General features: G+C 39.8%; 1 protein-coding gene across 2 annotated transcripts; it reads right to left on the bottom strand.

The window, feature by feature from the left end:
* Positions 1 to 414: 414 nt before the first annotated feature.
* Positions 415 to 11,853, bottom strand: elac2 (elaC ribonuclease Z 2). Of its 2 annotated transcripts, XM_061089712.1 has the most exons (25): positions 11,713 to 11,853; positions 11,362 to 11,603; positions 10,449 to 10,499; positions 10,284 to 10,354; positions 9,129 to 9,193; positions 8,981 to 9,038; positions 8,830 to 8,898; positions 8,606 to 8,728; positions 7,547 to 7,602; positions 7,401 to 7,459; positions 6,808 to 6,880; positions 6,605 to 6,717; positions 6,418 to 6,516; positions 6,189 to 6,327; positions 5,633 to 5,718; positions 5,228 to 5,349; positions 4,964 to 5,060; positions 4,498 to 4,636; positions 4,374 to 4,412; positions 4,010 to 4,119; positions 3,504 to 3,603; positions 3,296 to 3,416; positions 2,764 to 2,842; positions 2,230 to 2,374; positions 415 to 867 (listed from the first exon to the last, which is right to left on the bottom strand). In XM_061089712.1, the coding sequence occupies exons 2-25, from the start codon at positions 11,589 to 11,591 to the stop codon at positions 610 to 612; spliced, it is 2,502 nt and encodes an 833-aa protein (XP_060945695.1). In that variant the 5' UTR covers positions 11,592 to 11,603; positions 11,713 to 11,853; the 3' UTR covers positions 415 to 609. The 2 variants fall into 2 exon arrangements, with proteins under 2 accessions (XP_060945695.1, XP_060945694.1); XM_061089711.1 differs by having other exon boundaries at positions 11,362 to 11,853.
* Positions 11,854 to 12,095: the final 242 nt, after the last annotated feature.

Raw genomic sequence — 12,095 nt, forward strand, 5'->3', positions numbered from 1 at the left:
GTTGGAATGGGTGACACTAGTAGAGGAAGATATATGGGGTGGCTGAGGGAGGTATCTTGAGACTTGGGAGTGACAGTTGCTCATGTTACTCTGTTAGCGTTTGTATATTGTTCAACTTGCTGGTCCCCTTTATGCATCAAGTCTACTTTAAAATCTTCTGCCTAAAACATCAAGTGCTGCCCAGAGTTCTGCTTCCAGAAAACTTCCATAACAAATTACGTTATTAGTGAAAGATGGCTGAGTTGATTTCCAGAATACTTAAGCTTCTTTTTCGTACATCTGGACGATGTGGAGAAATTGTCCATCTTTATTTACAGTCTGTGGTCTGAACTAACCACAACCCCTCGACTAGCCTCTATGGGATATTATGTTGGTTACCACTAAAGACATCCATATTGAATAAACTACATACTCCGTGGTTTATTTTTTATTCAGTCTCATGATTAACAAAAAATATTAAGCTATATTCATAGCTTAGCATTGTACAACGCCAGAAATGTAAATGATTCTTCAATAAAACCACAAAAAACAAATAAAAGTCATCAATCATAAAGTTCATTTAAATAAAATAACTCAGGATTCTCTCTGCTTCAGTCTTTTTCTCGGAGCTCATGTTTTCTGTTTCTTTGCTTCTACTTCATGTGTTGCTGACGCCTCCTGATCTCGTTTGGCACCTCGGCCGGCCTCCACCGCTGCTCCACTCAACTTCTGCTCGTTGTTCATGTCAGAGCTGCTTCCTTTCGGCTGCCTCAGCTCCCTCAGCTCCCTCTTCCCTCTTCTCTCCTCCATCTCTTCAATTTCCTCGGCAAACAGGGTCTTAAGTGCAGGAATGAGTCTGGGGATGATTTTAAAGTCTCCAAAGTGAATCTGAGAAAAGGAGATGATGAGAAAGAAAATGGTCAATGTCCTGACTCTGGTTTTTACATTCAGTACTGAGGCAGAGGACAATGTACTTGATTTCAGCCTTGACACAGAAAGGAAAGATTCTCTAAACTAAAACAATAGAAACTCATGAATGCAGCTGCTCAGGCAATAGTGCTCTTTTCCGTCTGAGGTTCCGGTTCCAAGTCTCTGATCAACACAAGCAAGAGTGGCTTGGTAATGATGGACTTGTTGAGAAACAATTACATCGTCTTTATCAGCAGATCTACTTAAGTAAACGAGGACGAGAAGTTCCCCACGTACTTCAGATGAAATCATCTTTTCAAGGTCACGCAAACGAATGAACAAACTCCATCTAATGATGAAGGTCATGTGTATTGACACTGCATTGTTTTCTCAAACTGTTATTTCCATGACAAAGAACAAACTTCATACTGTAGTTGTATCATTTTTTGGACCAATCTCTACTGAACGTCAATTTTTATTCTATATTCTTGAAGCTATTCTAACTATTGAAATTATTTGTCTGCCCTCACCTGTATATAAGTGATTCTTCCTTTTATATACTGAAGTACAGTTGAGAGCAGCAGGTAGATCACAAATAATTAAAATACCATTAAAAAATATAATTCCACTAAAACTTAAACGTATATATATTTTTTACAAAACCCAGGAACTTAAGTAATTTCACATGAGATTTCATCAAAAGGAGGGAATATCAGATCAAACAATAATTAAAACAAAGCCAAGAATCTGACCAAATAAGTGAAGAATGAAATCATTGTTTGAAGGCCACAGCCTCTCTGACCATGATGTTAATCCCTTCATGGCCACAGTATATGGATGGGTTTACCTTCCATGCACCATCTCAAACTGGCTTCATGTAGATGATGGGTAACATCAGTGGCCTCCCCCACTCACCAGAGATAAAGTATATAAAACCCTCTGACAAGGGGAACGGCAGATTGGCAGCATCAAGGTGAACCTGACAATTCTCCAGAGATTATGTGACAGAATCAAACAAAGTGAGAACTACCCAGGTTAAGTGTAGTGTCCCTAATAAAGTGCTCAGTGACGCGTCTTTTACACCAAAATTAGCAGGTACACGTTTGTTTTTAAATGCAAGTAAACCTGCTAAAAAAATCTGTTGACAGTGGAAGAGTTTTTTTGAATGATGATTGTATTTATCGCCATTGCAGACAAAAGCCAGATGATAGTGTGTGGTAGACCAGTGGAAAAGGGGCTTTAGTGTGTCTGAATGCTGCATTTATGAGCGCTTCTACAGGCTGCAAAAGCAATTTCCCAAAACATAATGTGTGTAACCTGCACGTCTACATCGCAACTTACTTTCATGTGGTCGAAGGATATTCCCACTCTGTCGTTAAAGTCCTCGCTGAAGAGAGGGATCTTAGCATAACGCTGGCTGAAGTGGTTCAGCATGATGAACTTGGCGTTCATCTTCATGCCGATACCGATGGCCTGAGAGGTCGTACTGTCGGAAAAAACAAGAATCCATAAAGTCACAGATTGGCATGACGCAGCTTTCTCACTCGAGTTGCATTTTTGTTATTTTCTCAAAGGGACTGTTTCCATGTTAATATTGTTTTCCAAAGACATAAAATGATGCTGTTGTGAAGACAGACGCTCACTCTGCAACTATAAAATGTGAAGAAGAAAAAAATCAATGGCAATTGTCTGAGGAGAGTAAAAGAATTTAATAAGCCACTAAAAAAATAAGTGCAACCTCCAGGAGCCAATAAAGAGCATTTCTTTAGCTGGCTGACAGCTTTAACGGCGCCAATTTTCCTTTTTCAATGGTTTTAAACATTTGCATAAATTACATTAACTGAGCCGCGTGGTGAAAATGTTTGTTTTACTCACCTGTGCCTCTTCTCCACAGCCTCCTCTTCCATTCCGTCCTCCAGCGTGGCCTCGTGTATGAGCAGGGTTGCATTCCTTCCTGCGGTGGAAAGCAACGCATCACAGAGAAGCACTTACAGTCTCTTCCTGTCCCACAGGAAATCAATCAGGTAGTCGGCGTAATCAAGAACTGGCACGCCCCGTTTGTCTGGTGAGCTGAGCCATTTATAATGAACAGGCATGGGATACGCTCGCTGTCTCTGGGAGGCTTTTCTTGGACTGAATCCAGTCAAGCAATTTAAAGGGAGTCAATGAAGTGGTATCCCTCAGGAACCATTAGAAGAGCCTGCCAGCGATGAGAGTGATCCGAAGCAGTGAGAAATATTGGATAAATTATTCAGAACAGCCTGTGTAGTCAAGCTAAGGTTAGGATGACCTTATATGAATCTCTGAAACATTGAGAGCGTACACTCAATTTGCTATTACCCACAGTATGTCTGTCTAGACACACTTGATTGAAATATGGGCTCTAATCACTCTGAGTGCTACTAACCGATGTGAACCAGTCCATCGCAGGGCATGGTGTCACCAGAGAAAGCCAATTTCCAGCCGGAGTTGTGCGTGAAGCTGCAGGCGAAGGCGTTCTTACAGTGACGCACTATGCACGTCTGGAACTGAAGCACACAAACACACAGAATTAGATGAACACTTAGAAACCTTTTTTCTTTTGTTATATTGAAGGAGGCCATGTTCAAACAGACCTTCTGAAGATCGTTCTTTTTCAGGAACGCTTTGATGAGTGAACTTGTCCGCTGTGTGGGAGGATCAGCACGATCACATAGAAACTTGTTTGGGACGAAACTGAAAACAAGAAAAGAACATTTTAAGACGTTCAAGATGTCAACCTCAAATCAACCAGAACGAAAAAGTCTATGGTACACATGAAACACTAAATCGGAGGAAAGAGAAGCAGAGAAGAGATCATGTTAGATGATAATGAGTGAATTTTTATTTTGCTGTGAACTATCCCTTTAATTGCTCGAAGCCCAACAGAATGCATCACCACGTATGGCTGCAGAGGGCGCTGTTGTTCAGTAAAAGTTAGTATCTCTTTAATATTTGGTTATGGCCTTTTCCCCAGATTTCTTGATGAGGAAGTAAAAAAGCTGTACATCAGACCCTTCCTAAACAAAAACAGTTTTACATTCTGAAAGTGTGATGCTAAAGTTTGAGATGTGATGTTACGATGTCTTTCGTGTCCACCTACTTAACATGGCTGAGGATTTCTTCGCAGTAGTCATGATACTGGTTGAGCCAAGTCATGATCTGGGATGGCGCAATCAGGTAAATGGGGCTTAACTCTTTTCCTAGAGTCATCTAGAGACATAAATATGATAAAGTTAGTCAAAGGCAATCATTTCAAATTCATACACACAAAAACATGATCATAGAGTAACAGCATAGAGCGATGACCTTGTATAAATAGCAAAGACAATTGAGAAAACCTTCCAACACATAATTGCAAAAACAAACCAGACAACATCAGTTGAAATGAACTCAAGCAACTTTAAAATATTAAATTAGCGAAGGAAATAGTGTCATTTTATTAAAAATTAGATTTTATTCTTTACCATTGCTCTTTCCTTCTGGTACAACAGATTCAGCAGCCCCTGAGACAGAAGGGTTGAACATCAGGATCAGTATTTACCAGTGTTGTGTTTAGTTCTCAATTCACCATGATGCAGGGCTGCTTACTGTGTGGTGGTCAGCATGCATGTGTGAGATAAAGACAGTTGAAATCTTGGAGAGCGCTTTGTTCACGTCTTCCCCGTAGTGTCTGCAGAGCTGACCGAAGGTTCCCTCTCCACAGTCCAACAGGATCGACTGACTCGGGCTACAGACAGGAGTAAACACATGAACTAAGAAAAGGTTTTGAAAAGAGGAAATCTACACTGGACAGAGGAAAATACAAATAATGGTCTGTCTTTATTCTTATGTTTCCAGGTCAGTTTTTCTGCAGGTTTCAACAAGTTAAACCAAAGACTTTTAAGACCATTATGAACAAAATTAAACAGATATGAAGGAAAATCATTACCAAGAATAACATAGTCTTGCTAACAAACTAACTAACTGGTGAAAACACAACCTTCTTTGGCGGTGGTAGCTAAATGGGTCTATAATCCATGTCTTGGTTTGTGAATTAAATAAATAAGATCCACACCTGATATTTACTAAGGTGCCACTGACGTTTCTGATCTTCATGGGAAGAGCAGATCCTGTTCCCAAGAAAACCACCTCTGGGTATTTCTCTCCTCGTCCTGCAGTAGAAAACATTTTAACTTGTATAATGTCAGAGTAGGCAAACATAAACAGGCAGTGTTATTAAAAATGAATTTAAATGATTTTCTTGAACATTGCTTCTCTTCAATCTGATACGTTTTTGTGTAAAAGCTCAAATATGCCTCTGTATTTCCAGAGAACTGACCAGAAGGCTCAGCAGCATCAATGGAGCAAATCTTCCTGCACTTTTCCACCTCTTCCAGAAAGTTTGGGACCTCGGAGGCCTCTTGCACAAACTCCTCAGCGTTGCAGGAGGGGATAGCATCTCTAACGAATGAGATACAGAGTCAAGAAGACACACACCACTGCCCACAAAAGCACCAGCAAGGGAAAACAGGGATTATTTTCACAGCGCCTCCATAGTGCTTGACAGAAACAGCACAGAAGAAAAAAACCACACTGACACTAGTAAGACGAGTTTACAGAAGAAGAGGAAGAAAGAAAGAGGTTGAGGGCAGTGGTCCATTCCAGATTGTTTTCTGTGACAAGGCAGCAGTCTGAGCTGCAGAGTAACTATGGCTAAATTGGGGGAACTGAAGGACAAACTAACCTTTGCCACTCCATTACAGGTCTGAGCTGGAACTTGAGCAGGCACTCGGCTCTGACGTTGGGGACATGCAGGGCGGCCTGAGGCTCCTGAGGGAAAAAAGAAGGTTTTATGATGTTTTTCTTTTTGTACCACAGCCGATTTATTGCTTTGAGAACTCTTGTTTTGACAGAACTTTGTTTTTAAGAACGTCACACTAACACCGGACCTCATTTTGCTCTCTGTGAAAAAAAGTGTGTGTCAGTGACATGAGTGTTGGTTATAGACTCTATAGAAAGATGGCATGATGGCTCATAAAGGTGAAGCCTCTGAAGTGCTTTGATTGCCCCCTGGTGGCTGACTGCAGTGTAGGTCAAAAACCCTGCCTCCTCTATGTTTACGGATGGGATATGGACCAAACTAAAAATTATAACATTTTAAAGAAAATTCTAGAAATAAAAGCATTGCAACAGGGCATGAAGATGAACGGTTCTCCAGCTATGTGAGCCACATAAAGACAGACTGAAATTTCTGGAATTATTATTAGATGTATAATTCAAAAAGTGACAGCCGGTGTTACCTTTGTTTGTGAAGAGCTGAGTTCTGGAAAGATCTCGGGGTGAATCATGTTCAGCTGAGCTTGAATCTTGTGACTTCTGATGTTGTGGTCAGTAGAGACCTGCTCATTCAGGATCATGTGTTCTGTGGAGGATGGAAACCTGCACAGACACAGAGAAAACCTTCAGCCTCTGAACATCAAACAGTAATATACTCAATGGAGTCTGGTTTTACAGAGTCAGAAGTCAGACCTTTCCATCCACTCTTTGTATTCATCGGTTTTCAAAACAGACTCTGGAGTCATGTGAACCACCAGCGCAGCAGAGTCCTCCGCCCCTCCCGTCTGGTGTCTAGACGGGATGAGAGACTGGCCTCAGTTTCATTCAGCAAAAGACACAGTGAGTGTTTAAAATCTAAGTCTAAGATAATCAACGTCACCTCCTCAGTTGTTGGTTGGTGCAAACACCTTTGATAAACTCGTCAGACGGACACTCAACAACGATAAAGATTGGTCCGGGGTCAGTGGGAGTGCAAACCTGCTCAGGCCGGATCTATAAGCAAAACGACAACAACAACACTGTCAGCAGACACAACCAGGAGCTGCAGTGTGAAATCTGAGAGGCTCCATCGTCATACAGAACCTCTTTGCCTTCATATGTGATACTTTGACCACACTTCAGAGCGGTGATGAGCGGACCGATGGCTGCTGTGCCTCTGTCAGGAAAAAGATTTTATACGAGTCAGGATATAAGGAAAAAATATAAATAAAAAATGATGACATACATCAATATATTATTAAACCTAAAAATATTTTACCTTTTTGATCAATTAGGTCATTAATAAATTCAAACACATACATGTTTTTTTGGGGTTCTTGGAAAAAGTCATTGATTCAATAATTTGTCAATTTTCTAACATTTTATGAGTCAAACAATAATGAACAGATAATGAAGTTACAGTGAGGTTTTATATTAAAATAAGGACAATAATAGTATGAAACATACAGAGCTTCAATATAAATGTAAGCAGGTCATGAAAGTTTAATGCAGCATTGTATTTATTATCTTAATAAAATGTTTTATTTCAATCCCAAAAAATAAAGAATTAATAATAATTATGGTAATAATAAATCCATTCCCACAGAAACACTGTCCACATGAAAATGAACTTTAATTTAATGGCATTGATCACCAGTGTTGAGATCTAATCAGTATGACGAATAAAATCCACTCACACTGGCAGTCCCAGCTCCCGGGCCTGAGGGACCAAGAAGCTTCCTCTCTTTGGGTGAAGCTGTATAATGAGAAGAACGTTGTGACACAAAGTTCCTCGATCTGTACATCGCACTCACAATGAGGTTAATAATTTATAGTTTCCCACCTTACATATAAAGGCAACCACCAAAGACGTGTCTCTATTCGTTGCACGTCTTTCACCTGCAGGATATTAGAAACAAATAATGTCATCACTGCATTTTGAATCAAACATGAGTTTTTCGTTTTCTCTCAAGTGGCAATACCTTCAACACAGGAAGTCAGTTCAAGGGATGGCGCATTTATTTTTATGAATTGTACATGTATATTTATCTGGGACAATGCACATGAATAAATGTAATGCACCAGAGTTCCCACACTGTTTATGGTCTTTGTAGAATTAATGAAGTTAGATATCGCATTGTATCTTTGCTTGAAATGTCCGTCCCTGGTCAGTACAAGGTTTCAACACTGGTACCAAGAATCAGATTCCTTCCAGGGCAAAGAAACACAAACTACATCCCACCTGTGTCTGACTGACTGACCACACATATGATCTCAGCACAAGTTGAGTGAAACATTGGCCAAGTAAAGCTGACCTTTGATCTTTTGGTTATTTACCTGTCATCAAGAAACAACTTTTTCTTTTTTGGCATTTGTGTAAAATTAGGTCAAATGAGAGGTGAAATAGGAACACACCTGACAGCCAAAAATGTAATGTGGGCAGTCAGAGAGACATTGACCTTTGCCGTTCTTGAGATATCATATTGATAAGAATGGAACGGACAACCTGAAAACATAATGCCTCCAGCCACTGGCTTGTCACTGGCGTGGAGATATAAAAACATGTCTTATGAGAACACAGTGATCTTTGACCATAAAAACATATCAAATCATCTTTGAGACCATGAGAATGTTTCTATTAAAGTTGAAGAGATTCCCTCAAGGTGTTCCTGAAATATTGCTTCCAGGAGACACGGACTGAAAACGTATTCTGGGCAAGGGGTAAAAACACAGTTGTCTTAAAAAATGTTTAAAAATGTTTTAAATTTCTGTGGAACATTCCTATAGTGGAGACACACCACAGGAAAACAACCTAGTTTCTTTATCAAGTTTTCTGATTCAGTTTGTCAAATGTCCAACTTCCCAGAGACCCTCAGGAGGCCTCCAGGTTTAACAGACTCACCTGGACTGCGTGGACCACTTCCACGGCTGTTGGAGTCCATGTCGTCTTTCATCGGAGATCCAGGACTCCGAGGGGGGCTGCTCGACCTGGGGGACAGCCTTCTGCCAGGCCCCGCCGACTGAGCTAAACAGTGAAGATCGAAAAAGTCAGGAACGCTTTCTGAAGTTGAGGTTAAAAAAATCAAAAAGGCAGAAAGGATTCTCAAGTACAACATGTGAACTCACCAAACACTGGTACTTGATGAACGATCATTGTATCGTCTGAGTGCGCCTCGTCAGTGTATGGTCGAACGGCTGCGAGAACCCGACACAGTCAATAATCAAAGTGATATCAAAATTTATATTAATCTCATTCAGTTCAGCAAAGTCAACGTACACAGCTTGATGTCCTCCAGTGGTCCTGAGAACGACTTGATGGCATTCACATAGTTCTCCTGTGATTAAAAACAAAAGGAGAGACGGCAGATGTGTTACACTCAAAACTCCTGCAGGTTTTGTTCATAAAGTACGATTCAGATTCTCACCAGCTGGGGTGGTCCAGAGAGGACACACTCGGGGACACCGGTGTCCTTCAAAGTCAAGATCATCCCTGCAGAAAAGACAGCCGACACCGAACAGTGTTCAGTTAAACAAATACCTAGTACTTAAATCTCTACCTCAAGCCCTACTAGCAAAAGTAACCCATCCATTTACAGGAACTTACAGAATGAAGCATCACACAGCATTTCACTGAATTCTATAAATGTGCCAATATGATAAATGTTTAGATGGAATTTTGATCAAAATTTATTTATAATACAGAAATTCTGGGAATTTTTTTTTATTATTATAAATGGTTAAACATTCTTTGTTAGACTTTTTGTTTGCTATAATACAAATCTGCTCTTGTAAGTCTCAATTTTTATTTAGGTAATTTTCATTCGTTTGGATGATTTGTTCGACATCTAAATTTATGTTTTTGATTTAATTTATTAAATATCTTCTAAGGTTGGACTTTTCATTTGTAGTAACTGGTTGTTTTAGCCACTTGGGGGCAGCAGAAACAAGCTGTGAACAAAATCCCCACACAAATTGCTGAATCTCCAGTGTTTACAAGTCACATGAGTCATGGTTGTGTCCAACATCCGACCTCTTTCAGCATTTTAGGGGGAATATCAGACTATTTAGCTGCTAAATGTTCCCCAGCTGCTCTGCACCTGTGTCTCATGTTTGCCAAAATCTGTGAGAGCAGGAGAGGAGACTGCGGCACCTCTCCTGAGTAGGGATTTTGCTACAATTTAAATTGTAAACAAATTATGGTATAAATTGTGAGATGACTTATGCTGGACATTAACTGAACCCCAAAAAACCTGTTATATATATATATTTGATATATAATCGTTTTTGTCCCGTAATTATTGCAATGCAACATATAGCTTTATCCACTTATAGTATTCATAAACATTGGGCTCCTGAACAAGCGTTATAATTCAATGTGTGGACTCGATCACTTGTTCAATCTGGTGCTACACTGCTTTGACAGGCAGGTGGTGTTCAGGTTTTGTTGTCGTATAAAATGTTCTAAATCTTTTGTCTAAATGCTACTCAAGACAGAGTTTGTACAAACACCATCATTGTCAATAATATGGATTATTTTGTCATTTCAACTGCATCATTATGAGACGACAGATGTTACTGACCTGATAAACCTCCTACGTTCTTCCAGCTCAGTTTGGTCAGGAAGATATTGTCGAGACGAGCAGCTCTCAGTCTGTCAGATGAAAACAAATCCATGTTCAGCTTCTGTGTCTTGTCCATATACACCTTTAACATGTGTTTACACTGTGATGGAAAAAGTGACTTACTTGTGTTCCTGCATGAGTCTCTGTGTTCCTTCCCCACAGTTGAACAGGTACCTGCAGCAGAGAAAGGGGGAAGAGGAAAAGGTTCATATAAAACTGTGGATAATATCTTTGTTGTGTTTTGTCTGGGCTTCAGAGGCTGCAGGACGTTTTTAAAGGCTAGTTTTTGAAACATATTAGTGTCAATTTGATGTTCATTTAAGACCAGTTGTGTTTTTATCAGATGCAAAAGAATAAAACTTAATTTTAAAGCTCTTTTCCAGCTCCACAATTATCAGTGAGTTATCCTTAATTAACAGCATTATGAATGATTAAAAAAGTTGCATTGCGCAATGCAACATTAACTTATATTGCATTGCAATATAAATTGATTATAATGTTATGAAGACCTTCAGAAAGTTTGGTCTTTGGTTTTTGAGACATTGAGATTTCATTACTTATAAATGTCTTATTGTAGAATAATTGTCTGTGATTTTTATTGTTGAATTAGATTATTATTTGTGACACAATTAATTGAACTATTGTGGTTGGTTGAGGTGAAGCTAGTGTATTACTATTTAATATATACAACTGGAGCTAATGACTTTTTTCACTGTGGATTAATCTGCCATTTATTTTCTTGAAGAATACATTATGATCTTCTTGAAAGAAAAATGAATTATAGAAAAAGTTATGAGAAGAATTTCCTTGTAGTTTCTTTTCTTTTTCTTAAGTGAATAATGTATATGTTTTGAGAATTTGACTTCTGAAATGAACTGCCAGAGAGGGGCAGTGGAGTGAAAATCACAACTTTCTCCAGGAGTAATTAAGTACAGTGAAAATATGAAGTGTCCTGAAATGCAAAACACGTTTAACTACATGTGGGTGGAGGTGCTACTAATCTGGATTGTTATTGACATGCATCTGAACCCAGTACCTGTTGTACTCGGAGAAAACATAAAGGGACGCAGGGGTGTCTCTGCTCCCTGCACCGACCACCTGCACGTAGACGGTGGACGGTCCGTGAACGTCCCCTCGCTTGCTCCTGTTCTCCCGGGTTTTCAGTCTCCTCAGCGGCTCCTTCTGCTTCCCTTTCTTCGGACCCAGCTGCGGCCTCGTCTCCGGGTTATTACGGTCACCATAACTGCTGCCGCTGTTAGTCGCCATTGTTCGGAGAAACTGCGAAAGAGTTGGAGAATAACGAGCAGCGGGGAGAACTCTGCCTTTCACAAACTCAACCGTCAAACACCTCAGGCTCAAACGAACCGTATTCATAATAAAAACAAACCTCGGTATTTAAAATAACCTTCAGCGCCGACAAGTTAAAGCCTCAGTTAAAGTCTGGAAACGCATCTCTACTCGCTGCTTTGGGTGTTAGTGACCTAAGAGACGTCCAATGGACCTGTCCTCGTTCACTGACACATGTGAGTCCATTTCCGGCATCTAAAGATGACGTCAAACGCGTGTTATCGCTGATTGGTGTAGGGGATTGTTTAGCAAAATGTACAGACCAATCACAAAGGCTGTTGGGGGTGGGGGACTATGAATGACAAAAATAAATAAATAATAAAAAAAAATTTATGAAAGGGGCTATTTTTGTATGTCCATTTATTTATTTATTCATTTATATATGTATTCACCTATTTCTGTAAGAATAGTTAAATCTAAATA

The sequence above is a fragment of the Limanda limanda genome, chromosome 17 (genome assembly GCF_963576545.1).
Source record: "Limanda limanda chromosome 17, fLimLim1.1, whole genome shotgun sequence".
Taxonomy (NCBI): domain Eukaryota; kingdom Metazoa; phylum Chordata; class Actinopteri; order Pleuronectiformes; family Pleuronectidae; genus Limanda; species Limanda limanda.